Here is a 21,345-nt window from a genome sequence, read left to right as displayed (position 1 = left end):
ATAAGACGCTTGTCAGTCACGTGTTAGAGCATTAAAATAGTGTTAATATAAAAAGGCCTAAATGGCAAGCCACCATTTTGCACAGCATTGCACATGTATTGATTGATCTGCATAAGCATGTGTGGTCAACAAAAAGGCTTACTAGAATCCATTTTGAATCGTCAGGATCGTTTCGACTGTCTGCTCGTCAGATAGAGCTTGTACGTTCTAAGAAGCGTATGTTAGCATCCTTTGTCCGTGAATTGCGTGAAAGTGGCATTTATGTTTTAAAATTGGTGTACTAAGTGTTTCCTGTAAATAAATCTTCATTGATCTTCATACGCATGTGTGGTCAACAAAAAGGCTTACTAGAATCCATTTTGAATCGTCAGGATCGTTTCGACTGTCTGCTCGTCAGATAGAGCTTGTACGTTCTAAAGAGCGTATGTTAGCATCCTTTGTAGTACGTCCGTGAATTTCGTGAAAGTGGCGTTTATGTTTTTAAATTGGTGTACTAATTGTTTCCTGTAAATAAATCTTCAAACGGTAGTGCTAGTAGATTGCAAGACGTCCTAATAGAAGTTGAAGAACATAAAGACGAAAGTAATGAATTTTCCTGAAATTGATATTGAAGCGGTAGTTGAGTTGTGGTTCCGAATGTTCCCGGATGGCAAGGCTTCCATCAATTACGCCTTGCAATCGCCACAAGTAAATACCGGTGCAAATCTAGAACCAGTGCAAAGGCCTAGAGGCAGACAGGAACTTGTATTCGACATAGTTGGTATGGCTAAGGATCTTGTACCAACATGTTGTGACATTGCAAAAGTATGGGACGATTTTCGTCAAAACGGATACAACGACATGTCATACGATCTCGTCGTCCTTGAAGCGAAAGAAAATACTCTACCTCTGAAAAACATAAGTAACCAGCAAAAGCGACGCGCGTTGCGCAATGGAGCCCACACATCCGAGGTAATTGTAAGAGCACAAGACAGTGAAGTACAAAAGTACTTCAACCATCACCATTTGCGTTAACTGGATTGTGTCTGTCCAAACTGTCTGTCCTCTTCCCTAAACCAATGTAAACCGAGGTAATTGTTTTAGCTGTAGCCAGTGAAAGTCACTAAAACCATCGCCATTCGCGTTAACTGAAATGTTTCTTTCTAAATAATCCCTTCTCTAAACAATTGTTTGTTTTTTGGTGTTTTTTTGTTTGCAGGATCACTGTGTATTTTGTTTCAACAACAAAGCTGAACCAGTGGTTTATAAAAGTCATAGGTGCAAGGATCAACGTGGGTTGGTAAGCTGTCCAATTCTGCGAAAGCTCATGTGCCCTTTTTGCAAGGCGACAGGACCAATGGCACACACACCAAAGTATTGCCCCATAAAACCGATCATCACCCCAGCATACTGCGAAGCAATGGAGCGAAAAAAGATGGAAAACAAATGGTTGGTTGTTCATAAGGATATGAATAGAAGAAAATCCATGCGTTTGTGAAAAGAACAGCAATTGTCCGCAACCGGAATCTACAGGAGGAAGTCTTCAAAATTTAATTATCTTACTTTTACTTTCGTACGTCCTAGTTTTTTTTACATGTTTATCATTTCTGTAAGGATGTTAATCTCTTTTACTTACTTTACTTATAGCAAAATGAAAATATTTTGCACTCGAAAATTTACGGCATCAAAATTACGTGGTGCGTTCGAAATGTTCAACAAACTTGTTCGTCGACGCAGACTGAAGAATAGAAGGTTTCGCTGAGCGAAAGGTAGTGGCTAATTCTATCAGATTTAATTGGAGATCTTGACAGCAAGTTATACTACTTACTAACGTGCAGAATTTATACTTTGCATACGAACATCGATTAATAGTTACTCCATCTCAGGACTATGGTTAATTTTTTTTTTTACAGTCACATTTATGAAATTTAAAGTGCTCTCATGAGAAGAAATATTTTCATACAACAATTACAACAAACGTAAATTGCAAGAAACTTTTTCGAATATTAAATAAACTTTATATAATTTTGTTTTTTTACATGAGCAATAATAAGCCCAATTTATAAATCTGTTTACAACTTACAACTTAAGGTGGTTATTATTTTGTGTCATTAGGGAAACCTTGCTAGAGGAGCACGATACCTTTTAAATTAATGCTTATCTAAAACTGGGCATGGGCGCATATCTACCTATACGATTTAATTATCCTAACTTTACTAGCGGCTTGATTGAAGTCAAACCAAAGATGGGGGGAATTGATGCGAAGCCCATACGTTTCTGCATTGGAAAAATCTACCTTACTTACATATTAATTATAATAAGGATCTGTAACTTTCTTCATCACTCATCAACCAAGATAGGTAGCTTGTCCAATTAGATATCTTTAATTTATAGGTTCGTCTACACAATAGCTTATCGTTAGTTTGCTAGCACTTTCACGCTCCCGAGTACCTTTATATATTTACTCGGATATTTATTTACTGGGGAGATCCGAATCATAAAAATAGAGTTATTGTTTATCATGTATAAAATTCACTGAACGCTTGCTGAGTATCGCTTTCAAAGCATTTGAACTCAAATAAATAACTTTAGCTTACATATTGCATTTGCAAATCACTTATTTTTAATTCGAGCTGGAAATTGGGAATAACTGACATGAAGTTTACTAGCGCAGGTTTGAAATGCTGCACATTCCGCTGGGTCTGGTATTAGATGTTGCGACTAATCGAAGTTGTACTACTGATATGTGTCTAACACCGTAGCCGTAGCATTGATATCAGGAGAAACTTCACGAATGAAGAAGTGAGGGCAATAGCCAATGCGTGCTAATTTTTCGACTTCCCACAGATACGGTAAGATTTTAAAATAATCATTTAATATAATTGTGATCATTAATTGGAGCTTAACGTTTGTCTATAAATTGTACTGCCCATACTCGCATATGAGTCCCATTTGACTTTTCATCACTTTTGAGTTAGCCCCATGACTAATGTTCATTTCCAATATATTTTCAAAAAAAAAAATGTGTTTCTTACATTTGTTCAATGTGTACTGGCTCACATTGAACGTAGTTTGGAAGAAATTTATAACATTCATGTCCAAAATATCAACTTTTGTCTTCGCTTTAGACACAGTAGCAGCAAACTCTGGGTAAGTTATAGGTGGTGATTGACGCATAGCCTTTTCAACTGCTGCATGAAAGTAATCTGCCGCCATGAACGTATGGCCAGATTCAAAGAATTTAAGCACTATTTCGTTCACCTGGATTGAAGGAGAATTAACCAACAGAATTAGGTGAAGAAACAGTCCCCAATTCTTATTTTGGGCCGAACAATTATCAAGCCAGAATGTTATTTTACGATGGCTGGAAAGGTGTCCAATAACTCAATCGAAGCAGCTGATAATATCATTTGCTGACCGGCCTGAAATCGCTTCATTCCATAGGCAAGCAATCACAGCATTGTTTTTGGCGTATTTTCCGATAGGCGCAAATGTTTCGTTGAACGCCAAAAGCCTTTGTGCAAACACGAGTGTTATAAAGCCATCTAGCCGGGGCAGCTGGTACATTAAAAGAAAACTATGAGAATTGTATATTTTTGGTTGTTTGATACCTTCTACCTTCTGGAGATCCACAGCCAGCACGATTTCGTTCGGTTTAATGTTATCACCATCTGCACGATAGGCATTGCGCGCAATTTCTGCAACACGCATATGATGTTTTTGCTTGTCACAAACAGAACAGCCATGGCTTGTCTCGTCATCCTTATGCCCTAATAAGTCTTGATGTTGCTTTGCTGACTCGCACGTTTCACATGCTTCATGCCCGAGTTTTACAATTGAAATATTCAATTGCTTCACCATTCGGCAGAAGAACGTGTAGCTTACTTTCAGATCTTGGTGAGTCTCCTGGTACTGATCAAACATTTGTTTCTGGGTGACATCTTTCGGCAGATAGAGTCTGTTCGGGGCATGTTCTCGCCGATAATGGGAAATTGTTGGGTTGAAATAGATGTGCTTTTACAGCATTCCTCCGTTCAACACTCCGTAGATACTTTCCCCGCGAGTTAGGCTTGATTGGAACATTGTCTTCATCTGATTGAAGGCTCCGGTAAGCCAAATTTCTAAAAATAATCATCAAATAGTAAAACATAGTGACAAAGAAGAGTTCATGAACTTCTTACCCGCAATGTTCTCCATAACTTAAACTATTGAGAAAAAACTTGCGACAGACCCGCTCAACCCGTTTGTCGGCCGTTTCGAGTGAAAAATGATAGGAGTGTATTTTGCGCAGTCCATTGAGCTCATGACGGTTTGTGCTTCGTTTTTTGACGGGCACACGTTTCACCCTTTCACGGAAAAAGTCAGTCTGCCCTGCAATATCCAGCTTCCAAAATGATCGATGAATAGTTGTACGATCATCTCTTGATCACTTTATCAGCACAGCTTTTCCTGCAGCCACAGAGTTCAAATTGTGGTGGATGGGACTGTCGCCGTTTTTTGGCAACAACAGTCTTACGTTGCTCCTTTTTGGTTCTTTTACGTTTACTAGTTTTCTCGGAAAAATAGCTTCCGTCCGAATCAACATCCAGCGGAGGATGTCCAACATGAAGTGTATCACCGGCAGCATTTCTGTCAACGGACTGATTCTGAATTAACTCTGGTGTCACATTCGTATGCTCCACATACGATGCTGATCTGCGGGGCACTACTGGATCTGGAGAATGGCCTGCATCCAGAAAATCGTTGGTCTCATCGTCTTTAGCATGACCACAAGGCTGCTTTTGAAAAACATTGCAGCGGTTTAAAAATGAATCCCATAAGTTGCGGTCAGCTTCCGTTAACTTCTCACATTTTCCATTCGGATTCAGATTATCCGGATCACATCCATAGAAATCTTCCTCTAAATCCACACTTTCGGCGACACTATCTTCACCATAAAGTTTAATCATGTCAAGGGACATATTTAAAACCGATTAGTCACTATTGAAGTGCAAACATCCGTATCGAATGAAAACCCGAACAACAATGTTGTTGATGAATGAACCTGCAAGGTAATCTTAGCATACTAATGGACTAATATGCGAGTACTTTTGCGTTTGCTTTCGATTGTACCCGCATTACGTGTCCCATATTTTTTTTCGACCATTTTTATATTGAAAACGTGTATTTTGTATAAAAAGTCATTCTCAACAAAATGTTTATGTTACAATACAAAAGTTATGACCAACCAATCATGGATTTTGTATCACTAATAACAGCAAAACATTATCTAATGTACAAATGTTTAATCGTTATTTTCTCAAAATGGTGATTTTGCAAATGGGACTCATATGCGAGTATGGGCAGTGTAGCTATCAGCTGGTGCTAGGGATATTTTTGCGGTGCCACTAGTTTACCGTGCAAGGTTGCTATCACTTGGTTCATGACTGCTGACTGCTCATTTGTCTGAAAAATTCTAGGATAATTGTGATACATACATTCCTGTTTCTTTGCTTTTTCAAATTTAATCGACTTTTTACTTGTTCATCGACATTGTTCAACTGACGTTGAACCCTCCTTAAAACCACGTCTCTGGTTTTGACCAACTTAAGTAGTGATGGGAAACATGTGAATTAATAGAAATAATTGGGAACTGCTGTTCTGGGTTCTTTCAAATGACGTGTTTATTTTATATTTTTATTTAACAGTCACATTTTTATTTAACAGTGATCATTAAGGTCAAATTTTGCTATTATTCTAGTACTTATTGATTATAAAATTTTAAATCAGTCTGAAATCCAAGCGTCCGATTTGATTCATCAACTGAAATTCATTAAAATGATCTGTACACTTCTAATCCCCCGATCGAACCTGTTGGGTGCAGGTTGAAACGCTCAACACTAGTGTGAATGCGAATTTTCACGTACCTCATCCCGGACAGCAACGAGTACTGTTGTTGCAGCAAAGAAGTTTCGGATATTCCGTAGCCGCAGCAGTCACCGCGCATCCGAACGTACAAAAATCCCCGGAGCTAAATCGCAAGGATAATGGCATCCGTTACATCGAAAACTCCCATGCTCCGTGCCGCAGCGGTAAGCTTTCCTTTACTGTTCTCTTTTACCGTCCGATACTGTGCGTACGGAATAAACGTCAAAATGTTACGTAAAGTGTTCTCTGTGATGAAATAATCTGTTATCCTTTCCGGGGCCTTGGTGGAATCGATCTCGAGTTGCTAAGTTAAAGGAGAAGATTAAACATATCTATTCATTGATTGCAGGCTCGCGGTTACGCCGCGCACGCACAGGCTGCTGCCGCTTCCCGTGGTTCGGGCGAGGTGCAAACGACCACTCTTCCGAACAAGCTGGTGGTTGCTTCTGCGGAACCGAACGCTGCAGTGTCCCGGATCTCCATCATCTTCCGGTGATTATATTTGGCTGATTTTGGGCTACGTGATTGTTAACAATTGAAATCCAATATTTTAGCGCTGGATCCCGCAATGAAACTGGTGACAGTCTCGGAGCAGCCCACGTTCTGCGTGCCGCCGGTGGCCTCTCGACCAAGACGGCAACAGCCTTCGGTATAACTCGCAACATTCAGCAGGCAGGTGGATCTCTTACCACGAGCGCGGATCGTGAAGTCGTCACCTATAGCGTCGCGGTGACGAAGGACCATCTGGAAACGGGTCTGAAGTACCTCGAGGCAACTGCCACTGGTCAGGTGTTCAAGCCCTGGGAGCTGGCCGAACTGACGCCAGTAATCCGCAATGAGTTGGCACGCCTCCCGTCCGAGGTGCAAGCCGTGGATCTGTTGCACAAGGCAGCATTCCGTGGTGGTCTGGGCAATTCCGTATTTTGCCCGGACTATCTCGTCGGCAAGCACTCATCGGAAACGATGCAGCACTACTTTGCCGCCAACTGTACGACAAACCGCGCTGCGGTTGCCGGCGTTGGTGTTGACCACCAGCTGCTTGTCGGATTCGCTCAAAGTCTCGCGCTTGAGTCGGGAGCTGGCAGCGCCAACAAGTCCACCTTCAACACCGGCGAGGTGCGCCGTGACGGAGCCGGATCGCGGGCGGCCGTTGCCGTCGCTGCCCAGGCCGTCGGTTGGGATTCGTTGAAGGAAGCGACGGCTTTCTGGGTGCTGCATCATGCCGCTGGCCTCGGACCGGTCACGAAGCGTGGCGCTAACAATGGTGTCCTCACGAAGGCACTTGGGGATGTCAACTGCAGCAGCCTCTTCAACGGATACAGCGATAATGGTCTGTTCGGATTTATCGTTTCTGGGGATGCCAAGAACGCTGGAAAAGCCGTTGAAGCTGGCGCGAAGGCACTGAAGTCTCTTTCGGTTAGCGATGCAGATGTCGCGCGCGGTAAGGCATTGACTCTGCTCAACTTGGCTGAGGCTACCGAGAACCACAGCTCCCTGCTCACCCAGCTGGGTGATGAAGCGGCCTTGCTGGGACAGGTTTACAAGCAGAGTGACCTGATCGCTGCCGTCAACTCCGTCTCGACCAGTGATGTGCAGGCTGTAAGTTTACATTTATCCTAAGCTTTTGACAAAGAATTTATATTTATCTGTTATATTTGTTGCAGGCCGCCCGAAAAGTCGCCTCAAGCAAGCTTGCCATCGGTGCCGTTGGCAATTTGGCCCACGTTCCCCATCTCTGCGAGCTTCATTAAATCCACCCACCCAGCTAGCGGCCTCCCATCAGCAAAGCAACTGGCTCGCTTACCCACATGCAAATAGATCCGGAGACTTTCAAAAGGTTCTTTCGTTTTCGTGTCTCTCTGTCTTCTTGTCAAAACCACCAAAAGCCAGCTATACATGAGAGAAACGCAATAAGCATAGCAAAAAATTGTAGTTCAATTCCAACCTTGTTTCATATCCCAACCGATGAGCAAAGAAAACGACTTCGAGCAGAACGAACTGTTGGTGATGATGGTTGGAAATATTAAGGATCATCAGTATCTTCAGCAGCGCAAGAACAGCGGGAATAGTAGCAGTGACGTAGATTGACTCGGCTACCCTATTGATGTGTTTTACTGTTCAAGAAACAACCAACCAAACCGAATGACCGATTGGTGCAAAACGTTATTCAATAAATAGGATAAACATCATTTCTTCTTGTAGGTTTGCAATTTATGATACCGCAACCGAAATCCCTGCCAAGTTTATGACAGTATTGGATGTTTGGACAATACTTTAAACGTTCTGTCTTGTTTGTAGCTTTTCCGGGGTAAGAATAGTTTGTCCACTCTAAAAATTTGTTGATCTATACAAGGAAAGTAGAAGAAACTAGTATGTAAATATATATATATATTTCAATGCTTGAGTGATGTTTAAGGATAATCTAAAATGTTAGTGGAATAAGTATATTTGGTTATACAAATAGATCGGCACAAACAGCCGTCGGGTTCCCGTAAACCTATACAAACAACGGTTCAAAGCACAGCCGCAATTATAATTGCAACAAAAAGGAGACCTATAACGATCCAGTAGCTCCACGTCGAATCCTGCGTGGTAATTGTCCCTATGTTTCGGGTTTCACGATTCATCCGACTGTCCGTTGTTTCCATCGTTTGGGCCAAATCGTCAAGGATTTCTAGATGAAATAGTTTGCACGAATATATTGTTTTCTTAAATTGCTTAAAAGTATGCATTTGAAAAACAATAATTACCGTTGTGAAGATCCACTTCGCCACCGATCTGGGTTGCCAATACCTTTTGCCGTGCGATCACCTGTGACAGTGCCTCAAGCCCTTCGTTTTGATCCTCTAGGATGCGGGTTTGCTGGGCACGCAGATCAGCGACCGTATAGCTGCTGCTCGATGCAATCAGCGCTGGATCATCGTCGTCGTCGTCTTGGGCGAACGTTACCCCTCGACTGTTGGACGTTTGAAACAGGTCGGTGCGTTCGGATGAGGGATTCACGTTTGTGAACTGGCGCTGCAACTGAATCATCTTTGTTTGTAAGGCTTCGATTTTGCGTTGCCTTCGCTCTGCCTCGCCCGACGTAAGCGTTCCCGAAATGAGACCGAGTTTCCGATTAAGCTGTTCAAGCTCTCCGCCAAGCTGCTTCAGGCGCACACGTACGGTACCCGATAAGACACCATATTCGCGCGATAGCTTGTTTTCTCGATTGCGTGCTGCTAGTTGGGACTGTATTTCATTGCTCAAGTTTTCGCAAGCATCCAGTTCGGTTAACCTTTGTGCGTAGTTAATGGGAGAACCATGGTAGTACAACGCAGCATGTGTGTAGGATCAAGCATTACTTACCAAGGATCTCCATCGATGTTGATTAAAGCCATCGTAGTGAATCACGTTACAGCAATAAGTTTTCCAGTTTTTGCACTTCCAATCACGTAAAAAACTGCCCGTCTGGTGAGTAATTAAATTATTTTGATAAGACGATCGAGTGCTAGAACATCAAAAAACAAAACAAAAACACAGGAAGATTTCGAGCACTTGACGGAATTAAATTGAACGTTGGTTAGATTTACAATCACTATTGGTATAGATATACTAAGCCATGAGAAATGTTTTCTGAGAAAAAGATACATTGGAATCAAAAAGAATATTTTTTTAATATAATTGAAGCAAGAATAGAATTTATCGTTAAAATGAATCACCAACAAATGCAGTACTAGCGCATTTCGAGCAGGTAGAATGCTAGGTTCACCATTCCAGTAATAGGAACTAGTAGGATCTCTATGTAGTTCCTTTAGCAAAAACCGTTTCGAAAATGAGATGGTGTTAGTAAATGCTGAACCGATTTGTAATCGGTTTGATGAGTTTTTGTGAGTTTTTGTCAAAAAAAAAATATATATATATGTATATATTTCTAGTGTATATATCACATGAAGAGGTCGGTAGGTCACGCCAACCGGTTCATAACGGTTATAGCAGTTTTGTATCGAATCCGATGACTAGTGATGGAGAAACTGAATCCCTACAGGGACTCAAATCCATTTTGTGATCCGGATCTTCGAGTCCGAGTCCCAATCCGTCATATCATGCATGCTTACCAAACTTACCGATTTTTCATATCATTTGTTTGAAGGCGATGAGGCGAAACATCCAGAAATCGTCCGACCCCTCCTCTGGTTCATGCTGACAAACAGCCTCCTCGGATCGTAGCAAGCTCTTTCGATGTACGATGTGCAGCACCCCAACGAGAAATTTTGGCGTCATTTTGATGTAAAAGAATTCTCTTGAGACCTGATCGCTCTTCTTTTCAGAAGTGTTTTACACCTTCTTTTGCAGCAGATTTCCTATGCAATTTTGGATGTAAAACACTTCTGAAAAGAAGGGTAAAACAATTCTCTTGATACTTGCGGGACACCGCAAAAGAGAACTGTTTTGACAACGTGACTGTGCAACGTGTTTATAACACTTATTTCTGGCTATACGCGTAAAAAACGTATACCCATTCGTAGTAGATTATATGAGCTGGGTTCAAGATATCTTTTCTTTCCCAAAATAATTATTTTCATACAGGAAAATATTTTTGATTGTTTTATTATTTTGATACATCTATAATATTATATATATATCGTCCGGTTCGGTAGGCAATCAGGGGAAATGTTCAGAAATCGTCCGACGCCTCCTCTGGTTCGTGCTGGCAAACAGCGACCACGGATCGTAGCAGGCTCCTTCGATGTACGATGTGCAGCACCACTCCGTCATGGCCAGTGAAAACACGTAGAACGCATTGATGATTATTTCAAGCCGCTTCTTCCTCCTTGTCGAGACCCTGAAATGTGTCAATAACGGCTATAACAAAACTCAAACAAATAATTAAACAACGAATACGCTGGTACACGGTCGAATGCTTGCTAGTTGGCCAGACTTGCACAGTAAACAGTAAACAGTAAACAAACAAAGGTTTGACAGCCAGTACCTCTTTCCACTGCGGTGCCTCCCAAAACAAATTATTGGTAGGTTATGAGGTGTCCATGCCTACCAAAAATACACTCGGCAAGGTTCTTTTAGGTAGGCATGGATACCTTTGGTAGGCAAGTGCAGCAGGGTTCTCCTTGGGACCACTCCGTCCTGGCCAATGAAAACACCTAGAACGCGTTGATGTTCATTTTAAGTCGCTTCTTCTACCTTGTCGAGATACTGAATTGTGAGAAAAGCGCGGACAAATCATCATCAGTAAGAACTCTCTGCTGTGGGTTCTTATACACGTACTTACTGTCTGGCGCGAGTTAACCCGGCCCCGGTTAACCACCCCGAGTCGGTCGATCCAAGCGCTGCTATCGGACACTGGCCACCGATGCTATGGGTGTAACATACTGTTGGTGATGATGGTAAAACCGATGATCGCCTGCGATGTCCAACCGCCACCAACCAACTATTAACGCTGTGTTGCAGTTTCGGCGCTTGTCGCTAAGGGTCATCGTCTCTTCCTGATTCCTTTCCTGCCTTTTTCCTACCGTGTTCCATGATGTTGTTTAAAAACTTGTTCAATAAACTTCACTCCGATTCCGACACCCAAACCCGCGAAAGCGTTATTCTTAACTCGAGCTCCCGAACGAGTTGCTCCGATTCCATTAGAACCAAAACAAATTTTGACAATCGAAGACACATGACGTTTTGTACGGCGATTGTGCCAACACCTTTGGTACGTTATTAGGTGTAAATGTCAAACAAGCCTACCAAAAATATATTTGGCAAGGTGGTTTTTTGGTAGACATGTTCACTTTTGGTAGGAAAGTGCAGCACGGTTCTCCTTGGGTTGTGAGTCGATTCAAACAGTTTAGGAAGAAGTCAGAATCGATTCAAATCAAGTCCCAAACAAATCAAATCTGATTCGATTGAATCTAATTGAATCAAATCTTTATAATCCGTCAAATGTGATACAAATTTTTAAAATCTGTTAGATGGGATTCGAATCTTTAGAATCCGTCAAATGGGATTCGAATCTGTAGAATCCGTCTAGGGATCGAATCTTCGGATCTTCCGAATACCGATTCTGCCAACACTACCGATGACATTCAGCGCAGAGCTGTCAGTAAAAGTTTTTTCGGTGGCGTGAAAGGTTGGTTCGTCGAAGATTGCATCCTGGTTTGCGAAAAAGGTTTGATTTATTGGTGGCTAATCGTGATTGTACTCAAAACGGTGTAGGAAATTGACGGCGATGCTTGATTCTGTTGCGCGAAAATACCACGGATAGATGACTCGTGCGAGAACAAAAAACATCAATTCTGTTGAAGGTTAGCAAAGTGCGTGGATATGTTTTTCTTCTCGTGTTGCTGGTGTTGTTGGTGGCTTTGAACATATTGTGTTTTTGTTAGGGGCTGCCCTTTACTTTGCGCGAGTGGTTGTGGCATATTGCTTGTTTCGTAGCAAAGAGACCACAAAGTTGCTTGTTTCGTGCCAATAAAAGGCGCAATGTAATCGAACGCAAGATTATCCCTTCCTCCGATCCCCTAACAATTCCATTGGAGCAGACATGGTTGCGCAAAAAAAAAAACAACACAACAGTCTAAAACTAAATGCGAAGTACAACAAAATTCCAAACCAAATCAAATTGTAAATTAAGAATCTGTTTGTAAAACTGTTCCGATCGAAGCAAACCTACTTTGACACCGTTCTATGGAGACACAACAAATTGGAGCATCCCAAATGAAGGTACGTATTGTTGCTATAGTATGTTGTCGTTTTCTGTTCCAAGGCGCTGTGAAATATGGAGAGAAAATAGTCCTCAGTTTGAATATTGGGATACTTTGCGAGTAGAAAGCAAATTTCACTGCGCCATCGTGATGAGAAGCATGCGAATTCGACAATAGTGTGCACACTTACGTCACCTAGCACCGCTGGCTAGCGCTTTTCTACGAAACACTTCTGTTTCCCCCCCGGGGGCCAAACAAGTTCATCTGAGACGATGGCAGTTTTTGACACTCGGAATCTTCGTGTCATTCTTGCGGAGGAGCAGGTGACAGCAACGCTAAAAGACACAAAATACTAAAACGTGTGAACCACGAACCATATGGAAAAACTCTACGTTTGTTAGTAGGCGCTTAGACGAATCCGTGCGTATTGTGTGTGTGTGTGTGTGTGTACGTTTGCTGACCTCAATCCCACAATTACTGTTCCTTTTCTCCGCACCACAATCGGTCGTTTTAGTGTCTTGCTTCGACTGGCAAAAGGCTACCATCCTTCCCGCGAGGCTTGCGAACGGAGTGGCCCAATGGATGATGAAGATGGAAATGTGGAGCAAACGCGACATTCGCGTACTTCTACGGTGCACCGCGAGACCTTCACTTGAGAAGGTTGATATTGTAAATACAATTACAACCGGTGCACGCATCTCTTTTCGTCTTCTATTGTGATGCATGTAGCCGTGAGTCCAACAGCATACGACAGTAAAGTGTCCACTCTTCGGTACATCATGTACACGCGGCCCACCTAGGAATCGTGATGTTTTCCTCGCCAGAACTACGTGGCATATGGTAACAACAAGTTAATGTCCAGTTTCGAACTGCCGTCGAGAGGTACTCATTTTGAATTTATTTTAGACGCACAAATTCCATACCCCTAAATTATACTTCAGATGATGCACGGGAAATAATCGTTTATCTCTAGTTGCCCTTTTCTAAAAGATAAGCCCTCCTAACATACGGTGTAGGAGGTGTTTAGGCCTATCTTATCAGACAATGTTTCTCGTTTCGACTCTAAACGATCGGCAATGAGTGGTCATTGATAGTTTCCGCCCGTGGTGGTAGCAAATGGATTTGAAGCCCTACCTTCTTTTTCGTTAACATAACCAGCGACCATATGGTAGTGAAATTGTCTTTGCGCAGCCTCTTATCAGGGCTGAAAATATGATAGCACGTCAATCCAAGTCAAAGTTGCAATGAAAGCAAAGCGAGATGTATTTTTTTTACTTTCGAAAAAGGTTTTTCCTATTTGCGCGAAAACACAAGGTTGTTATCATCTACTATTTCTAAGGAAAAATCCCTTTGGGCATTTTTGAAACGCTACCTGCGTCCGATCTGCGGAAAACCTGTTCTCAAGCCTTCATTATTTCACGCCCAGGATGTTTGTGATTAGTCCTAAGTACCCCCACATGAAAACCGGTACGTTTTGCGCCTTTTGAAAAAAAAGAGAAGAATGGGTGTCCTACTGTTCCATCGCACAGCCATCATCTCCATTTACGCCGTAAACGACGTCCTAAGATAGAGGACGCGTGATGGAGTAGCTGTATGTAACGATTATCGTTGATTTTCTTCGCAATTTTGCCAAGTCCAGCCATCTCGTGGGACCACTCGATTGGGATATCTTTGGGCAAAATGCGAACACACACACACACCAACACAGGCTCCTAGAATGGCAAGGATCACGATTGTTCATGGGGTCTTGTGAATTTGTGTGTTTGTCCTGGAGGAAAATAATAATCAGATATAATTGTTCTCCGTTATGTCTTGTGTTATCTGCATTCTGCCTGTAGAGTCAGGTGACCTCTTCATACTTTGTTTAAGAAAAATATGATTCCAACATATAACGCGGACCCTTGAAAGATGTGCTGCAAACATAAACTTATGAAATAGTTTCAATCTCTTACCGATTCGTGCGGAAATTTAAATTACTGTCCTGTTCAAAGTGGAATTCACTTGTCTAATTCAGTGTTTTGTTTCCCTTTAGGAAGCGTTTTGTTCCTAGTAACCGATTGCAATTTGTTACATTCAAAGGTTCCAGCTCGTTTGAAAAACATCCATCGTAGCGATCAGAAATGATAAATAAGATTGACTTTTAGTTTTCTTCTCGCTAAAGTTCGATGCCATAATCGACTTCAGGCGATCAGAGTGGATGTTGTTTCGTGAAGGGCGCTTACGGTTGAGCTCGTCGGTATCAAGATCAGTTTTCTTCGGTCGACTGAACCGGTGGAATGTTTCCCCGTATTGTTTTTCTCTTCTGTGGAGGTCGCGCCACCCGCGAACCGCGAGAAGAAGCCAAAGCTTAATGGGTCGAATATTAACCGTTACACCATTTCGGACGACGTGGCTAAATCTTAGCTTTTTTACTTGCTTTTCTTCTTAAATGAAGGAGGCAGATACGATCGTAATGACGAGTACTGCAGGCAACAACAATCACTCTCGATGCTCTAGCAACTGATGACTCTCGGGCGGGTGATGTTGATGATTGTGATGACACAGTGTAGGGCAGTTGATTACGGAAAATTGTTTTTACCTTGTTTCTGTCTTTCTATGGTTGGGAAAAATTACTCCACTTCGGCCAGCATAACAAACCCAATGCGCAGCTCAATTTTTAATTCGTCACAACATTTCAATCAAGTGTTCCGGTAATTTTGACCAATTAAGCGCATATTTCAGTTTGTGTTACAATTGCTTTGATGTTGGATGAAGCATGTTATATTGCAACATGCATTTAAATATTTGGGATAATCTTTTATTACTTATGATCACCATAATTTAAGCTGACTTTTTTTTTCTTTGTTTGTTTAATCTTTTAACTAACGCTACATGTTTTTCTTGTATCTTTCCAGCTTTGCCCGTCCGGAGATTGCATTCGCTTCGAGCTATTCACAAACGAAATTATTTGCTGTTCACCGATTCTTTCACACTGACGCGGCTGCTGCTGTAAATAATTACATTTTCAGTTATCATCCTTTCTGTTAGTTGGTGAACGCAAGCAACGCCTACGCCGATTAACGGCGGAGCTATAATCAACGAAAGCAAGGCTTTACTTTAGCGCCGGTACCACCTTCCGGAGAGTACGAGTAATTAAACGCTGCAAAACGTTCAGCTTGCGTCCTGACCGTTCCAGTGTCCCGTCTGTCGCATTTGTTTGTGACGGTGCATTTTAGTGGAAAATTTAATTTCTTTATTGTTTGATACACTTCAATTTGAGTGCTTCGTAACGCAATGGTTCGTGGATAGGATGGTATTATTATTACACTTTTTTTTAGTGATTTTGTACAAAGGTGTTGAAATCAGCGGATGGTAAATTCTATGTTGTGTTGTTTGCATCTTTTGCTGCACTTTTTGTAGTAGAAATTAGGGAAATACAAGCATGCAGTTGAATACGACCGATCGTACACCGATGTGCATGCAGTTTGGTCATGTTCTGCAAATGATTTACAAGGATTCATACACAAAATCGCATCCCATGCAAAACGATTGATCCGTATCCTCCTACCCAGACAGCCGCACTGTGGAGAGAATTTTCTCCACTCGCATAAACGAAGCGAAAAAAAGTGCTCTTCTTTTCTATCGTTAGAAAGTGAAAATTTAACAAGCGAAAATTTTCCATCATTCGTATGCTTATGTTTTCTTTCTACCTTTTGCTGTTTCTAGTGGTGTAAGCTTTGCAGATGCATGAGCCGTAGTGAACGTGAGTGAGAAGTGATAATTGTCGGTAACACAAGAAAACAAGAAAAGAAACGCTGATATCTGGTGCTGGTTGTGTGTTTGTGTGGGTGTGTGTGTAATTTGGTGCTTTGCGAATCTATTGTCGAAGATTGGTGCTTTCTACGCCGGAAGCAGGGGAAGTGGTGGTGAGCAGCATCCGGTGAACGGAAGAAACTTCCGAAAGCAGCGCAGCATCGTTGCACTTTTCACCGAGAGATCGATCTCGTCGTCGTTGTCGTCGTCGTCGCCGTCGGTGGCGTGCAACGAACCGCCAAATTGAGCGATCGGCAATCGATCCTCGGTGTACCCTCCGCCAAATCCACATCCCGTCCCCCCTCCCTTCAGGTGGTGTGCTAGGGAAAACGGTAACCGGGGACGTCATACACGTGAGGCGTCTGCGGCGGATTGCGTGTGTGTGTTTTGCTCCGTGCGCGGGCGGAGTTTAAGCGCTTGAGTGTGGAGAGCCTGAGTGCGGCGCCACCATGAGCACGGAACATCCGGCAGCTAGCGAGCTGCTGGCCAACGCGACAGTCGCCAGCAGCACGGCCAAGGCGAACATTGCTGTGCGCGCGACGGAGGCAGCCCCGGCGGCGGCCCTCGCCATCGATCCTATCATCAACCACGTCGGCGATGGCATTTTTCTGCAAGCCAAGACGGCCCAGATTTTCGCCGGCATCTGCGTCTGGATGGCACTGTTCATCACTTGCCAGCAGGTAGGTTCAGGGACGGGATGGGGGGGAAAAAGTTCATTCGCCAATGGGAAAATTTGACCGTTTTTTTTCCTTTTACCAAAAAATTCATTCAGAATACGAACCACATTTGTTTCTCCCGCTGGTTGCTTGCCACACGATAGATGTGGACAGCAGCCAAGTCTTTCCATTTTGTACGCAATTGGGGCAATTCTGTAGTCTTGACAATTTGCACGTGTATATAGATTTCCTCAAATTTTCCTAGAAAGAAAACTGAGGCGTGTATGGATTTGAGCCCATGACCTTGGTTTTATTGAAAGAGGGCTATCGATTGGAATGCCACAAGTGGAGCGTAAATACACGTAGTACTTTAGATGTAGTACCTTCCAGTCACCAAAAAGGCTTCCAAAATGGTATTAATGCTACAGTTTGTTAAAACTATTATCTTGCCATATTTTTCCAACTGCATATAGACCTCCTAAAGTGTCGAAAATTGTGGTGTGTCTAATTTAACAACACACCAATACAATTTTTTTAATGTCAACTATCTACTTATCTCGCCGAATAAGCTTGCGGCAATGAACCCTACAAAATGTGAATATGTTCCATTCGTCCGTTTTTACAAGAGACAGGGTACTAAACTCTGCTATTTTATTTCTTTTTTTTTTGTTTTTGTGTTTCATTTTGATTCATTCGGTAGACACAAACTCTTCACACAAAAAAAAAATAGACAAACAGTCGTCCGCCAGAATCTAACCGTTGCAAAGGAAGCCGCGCGTGACACGCGGAAATGGCGCAAACTTTGGCGGTATTCGGTTGGAACTAGGGGGAGGGGAGCTTGCTCGCTGGTGGCTCCAGTCACGGACGTGTGAGCACAAATGTCTATGTAATGCGTTGCACCACATTGTTGTTTTCTGTTGTTTCTTGTGTGTGTATTTTTCTATGTTTTTTCTACTGCAACATCAGCAATGTCGGCGAGAATGGTGGGAATGGTAAAAAAATCACAAAATCAACCAACGGATAGAGGAAGCCTGGTGCATTTTTCGTTGGGTATCGATTTGTAATGAACATGATTGCAATTATCCAAATAATCTTGCACTACACGAAATAGCGAGTAAAGTATAGCGTAGCTTTTGATCAGTTTTTTATTATGCATATCGTATACTCAAAAAAACTGTTTATGGATCAAAAAATCAAATAAACTGTTTATTGATTTACTTTTCAATAGATGCAACAAACTGACTGCGAATGAGCTGTCAATGTGGGTTATGATTCTATTTGGGTTGTGGTGTCTAGATTTCAACCACGAGTACCTTAGAAATAAGACAGCTTATAAGCGTCTCGTTGTGTTTGTGTTTTATTACCCCTTCAAGGATAGATTGACCACCTCCTTGGCACCGTAATACACCGACGAATCGAGCCTCTGTCGCCTTTCATTGCGGTCGTCGTATGTCGTTCTCCGGCGTTCGTTCGTCTGGCGTCCTTGAGTGGGCCGCGCGCTGTCGGAGTCAGGTTTTCAACAGCCGTTGGTTGGCTTGCAGGTGGCACCGTCCCAGCTTGCCTCTTTCTCGATGCAGCTCTCATAACGGGATACGTACGAAAACGCAAACCATGGAACATGTTCCTCACTGGCTTCGCTGCCGCTTCTTGATTCAAGACGGAAAGTCCCCTTCGCCCGGTATGGTCCTGCCATGTGGAAAAAATCACGCAACGATGCAGCCCTCCCCTTTTGGCTACATTAATAATGTTCAGGAGCAGCAACCAAAGTACAGGAACAAGTTCCGTCTTGCAGCCACTGGGAGTCACTTACATACATGTACCTAGCGGGGAAAAACCGTGTATCGGGCACTAGTAGAGTTTTTAAAAGTTTAGAGGAAAAGAAATGTGTAGCACACAGGACATCGATGAGGCTAGCGAAGTTGATGGCCTTACGTATGTGTATGGAGCACATTTTCACGTTGCTGCACATTTGTTGTAGGGAATATCATATCGAATAATTTATTGTATCAAGATTCGCTTGATTATATAATCTTTAAAAATAACATTTAAATGCTGTCCTACTTAAAGGTTCTAATTAAAGGTTAAAACATTTGTATGACATAGTTATATTAAATACTGGTAACCTCATGTACCAAAGGAAGAATCTTTCGATTGAACAGATGTGTAAGTCTTTGTAGATGACGTGCAATGTATAGAACCCATACTCCCCCGTTTTTTTAAGAAAAGTGAAGTGCGCTCATATCTTGATAGGCAAGAAGGAGGATGTTTCTGCATGATTTTTCACCAATAAACTTTTGTTTTTTGTATTCAAGAGAAGCATGTTGTGTGCTAACATCTTTCCTACCACCAAAGCTCTGTTTGTTGTTTCGTATTTTCGTTGTGTTGGCGACGTTCAGCAAAACCTAAACTTTGCTCGTTAAGATCAGGAAACTTCATTGAAGGTACTTTTTTTCTCACAGCTATATCAAAGGGGTATAGACTAAGCTAGGCGGTGGAGTCTACATGGAAAACGAACACTCGCACCGACACACATCCTTTGGCAAACGTTGCTCATACAAAAGCATCCTTTGTGGCGTTCTTAGTGATGCTTAGCTACTTCGTCGTCGGTATCGAAAATAGGAAAAGTTTTTAATTTATTTTTTGCCTCCCCGTATCATTGGTTCCGCACCTGAGAAAATGGATAAAAATCTTGTCGTTTCCTCATCCGCCCATGCCCTCCATATTTTGGCTGGAATCCCTCCCTTGAACGCACCCTCGGCAAAGATTGCTATGCGTTTCCTCAGTGGCTGATTTGGAGAGACTAATTAGATTAAATCATCATCATTCAGAAGGTCCCTCCTCCCTCCGCCCCACCTCTTTCCCAATCGGGATGGGTGACCGTTGGAGGCCACTCCAACACGGACGTTGCAAAATGACACGAGTGCGAATCGATTCTCGGCGCATGACGTATATTCGGTATTATGTTTCTTCACCAATTCGTCTTCCGCTGGTGTCCTTGGATTTGCTCGGAGCTGGTTTCTTGCCCCACCGTGGCGTACTTGAGCGGGTTTGGTTTTGAATCTACTTTGTGCACAAGTTCGTTCGAAAAAATGGAGATAACAAAGGAGATTTTGTCTAGTAATTTAATAAAATGCATATATCTAAATTTTCCGAACCTTTAGACACGTAAAAGTTCCTACCGCTTAATATTGGCCAATAAAGTGACCCTGGTTAAAATGTTTCAGACTCCTTATTTTTATAATTTTTCACATTTCTTGCAATTTAAAATCTGCAATGCGAAAAGCAATGGTTGATGAAACCTCAAAGTTTAGTGTTAGGATAATTAACCCTCAAATTATCAGTTCCCTCCTTTTCCCAACCCTCAAATTATCATTTTGTTCAATTATGTATGCTGTAAACTTAGCGTTTTAAATTCAAACAAACTCCTAGGGGTCAGAACATTGATGGCATCGCAGTTGTATTCGTGCTGCATAACCTTGAACCAAAGCATGTACTGGCTTCACGGACTGGCTTTACGATGGCTATCCGCGTGTCTTCGCCTCATGCGCGCTTCTGACCGAGATACTGAAGCCACCAATTCTTCCCCCCCTCCATCAACAATGCAAACATGTTTTTCCTTCATATGGCTCTCCGGCTGATGCTTCTTTTGGTGCCGTGCGTGATTCGGTATGTTTCCTTCCATGTTGTCCGAGATCCAATTCCACGGACCGAGATCGAAATGGGGTGATCCACTCGCGGTGCATACTGCAGATATTTCCCTCCCACAGAAAGGAAACCGCCATGTTTAGTGCGTCAGAAATTATTGTTGCGTCTGGCGGGAAATCGAAGTCGTGTGTTTCATTCACTCGCTGCCATAGAGTGCATAATGTTCGATATCGTCTCGTCCGAATCGTTTGTTCCACCAAGGAAGCCAATCTCCTCACATTCCCTCTTTCCACCCATCAGCGATCACCACTGCTTACCAATAATCGTGTGTCCATTGCAAGCGGCTGCGTCAGGTTGATGCGGGAGGAGAAATACTTACGTCCTTATGTAAACACTTTCCTAATCACTAGGAAAAGATCTCGGACGCACAGACGGACGTGAGCCTAATGGAATGATTTATCAGGCGATATCTTGAGCCAAGTAGCAGCCAGTCATCGTTTATTATCCACTTTTCCTATTGGATAACGAGCATTCATTGGAACACTTCGATGCACGAACGCATCGAAGTATAATTGTGCCACGTTATCAAACTCTCCATACTGGTATGACGGCTCGATTATTTATTTGGCTAAAATTTCATAGCAGTTTTAAGAAGTCCTAATTTATATTAAATCTTT

At 42.5% G+C, this 21,345-nt stretch overlaps 4 protein-coding genes across 6 annotated transcripts in view; 3 read left to right on the top strand and 1 right to left on the bottom strand.

Moving 5' to 3' along the window:
• The first annotated feature begins 152 nt into the window (after nt 1-152).
• On the top strand, nt 153-2,430 carry LOC131266624 (uncharacterized). The gene is made up of 2 exons (XM_058269221.1): nt 153-951; nt 1,199-2,430. The coding sequence occupies exons 1-2, from the start codon at nt 586-588 to the stop codon at nt 1,475-1,477; spliced, it is 645 nt and encodes a 214-aa protein (XP_058125204.1). The 5' UTR covers nt 153-585; the 3' UTR covers nt 1,478-2,430.
• Nucleotides 2,431-5,880: 3,450 nt separating this feature from the next.
• On the top strand, nt 5,881-8,069 carry LOC131266620 (cytochrome b-c1 complex subunit 2, mitochondrial). The gene is made up of 4 exons (XM_058269216.1): nt 5,881-6,050; nt 6,236-6,378; nt 6,441-7,485; nt 7,551-8,069. The coding sequence occupies exons 1-4, from the start codon at nt 6,006-6,008 to the stop codon at nt 7,635-7,637; spliced, it is 1,320 nt and encodes a 439-aa protein (XP_058125199.1). The 5' UTR covers nt 5,881-6,005; the 3' UTR covers nt 7,638-8,069.
• Nucleotides 8,070-8,266: 197 nt separating this feature from the next.
• On the bottom strand, nt 8,267-9,377 carry LOC131266623 (syntaxin-8). The gene is made up of 3 exons (XM_058269220.1): nt 9,235-9,377; nt 8,637-9,163; nt 8,267-8,560 (listed from the first exon to the last, which is right to left on the bottom strand). Exons 1-3 carry the CDS (start codon nt 9,264-9,266, stop codon nt 8,400-8,402), a joined length of 720 nt encoding a protein of 239 aa, XP_058125203.1. The 5' UTR covers nt 9,267-9,377; the 3' UTR covers nt 8,267-8,399.
• A 2,618-nt stretch (nt 9,378-11,995) lies between these two features.
• LOC131266619 (transmembrane protein 184B) overlaps nt 11,996-21,345 on the top strand; it is a 30,157-nt gene continuing 20,807 nt past the window's right edge. For 2 of the 3 annotated variants that reach the window (XM_058269214.1, XM_058269213.1), the window contains exons 1-2: nt 11,996-12,040; nt 16,281-17,047. In XM_058269214.1, coding sequence (XP_058125197.1) covers nt 16,817-17,047 — 231 coding nt within the window. In that variant the 5' untranslated portion in view covers nt 11,996-12,040; nt 16,281-16,816. The remainder of the gene's footprint in view (nt 12,041-16,280; nt 17,048-21,345) is intronic. The other variant, XM_058269212.1, reaches the window with a different exon arrangement.

This window comes from Anopheles coustani, chromosome 2 (assembly GCF_943734705.1).
Source record: "Anopheles coustani chromosome 2, idAnoCousDA_361_x.2, whole genome shotgun sequence".
Classification (NCBI taxonomy): Eukaryota; Metazoa; Arthropoda; class Insecta; order Diptera; family Culicidae; genus Anopheles; species Anopheles coustani.
The sequence above is the reverse complement of the archived record's forward strand: the minus strand, read 5'-3'. Positions and strand labels throughout refer to the sequence as shown.

What these genes read in the sequence shown, in the direction of transcription:
- LOC131266624 (XM_058269221.1), top strand. Translation starts at nt 586, where the DNA reads ATGAATTTTCCTGAAATTGATATTGAAGCGGTAGTTGAGTTGTGGTTC. An exon ending in ATGGAGCCCACACATCCGAG is followed by an intron (nt 952 to 1,198) that starts GTAATTGTAAGA and finishes TTTTGTTTGCAG; the next exon opens with GATCACTGTGTATTTTGTTT.
- LOC131266620 (XM_058269216.1), top strand. Translation starts at nt 6,006, where the DNA reads ATGGCATCCGTTACATCGAAAACTCCCATGCTCCGTGCCGCAGCG. An exon ending in CCATGCTCCGTGCCGCAGCG is followed by an intron (nt 6,051 to 6,235) that starts GTAAGCTTTCCT and finishes CATTGATTGCAG; the next exon opens with GCTCGCGGTTACGCCGCGCA. An exon ending in CGACCAGTGATGTGCAGGCT is followed by an intron (nt 7,486 to 7,550) that starts GTAAGTTTACAT and finishes TATTTGTTGCAG; the next exon opens with GCCGCCCGAAAAGTCGCCTC.
- LOC131266623 (XM_058269220.1), bottom strand. Translation starts at nt 9,266, where the DNA reads ATGGCTTTAATCAACATCGATGGAGATCCTTG. An exon ending in AACATCGATGGAGATCCTTG is followed by an intron (nt 9,164 to 9,234) that starts GTAAGTAATGCT and finishes CTACGCACAAAG; the next exon opens with GTTAACCGAACTGGATGCTT. An exon ending in CGAAGTGGATCTTCACAACG is followed by an intron (nt 8,561 to 8,636) that starts GTAATTATTGTT and finishes TATTTCATCTAG; the next exon opens with AAATCCTTGACGATTTGGCC.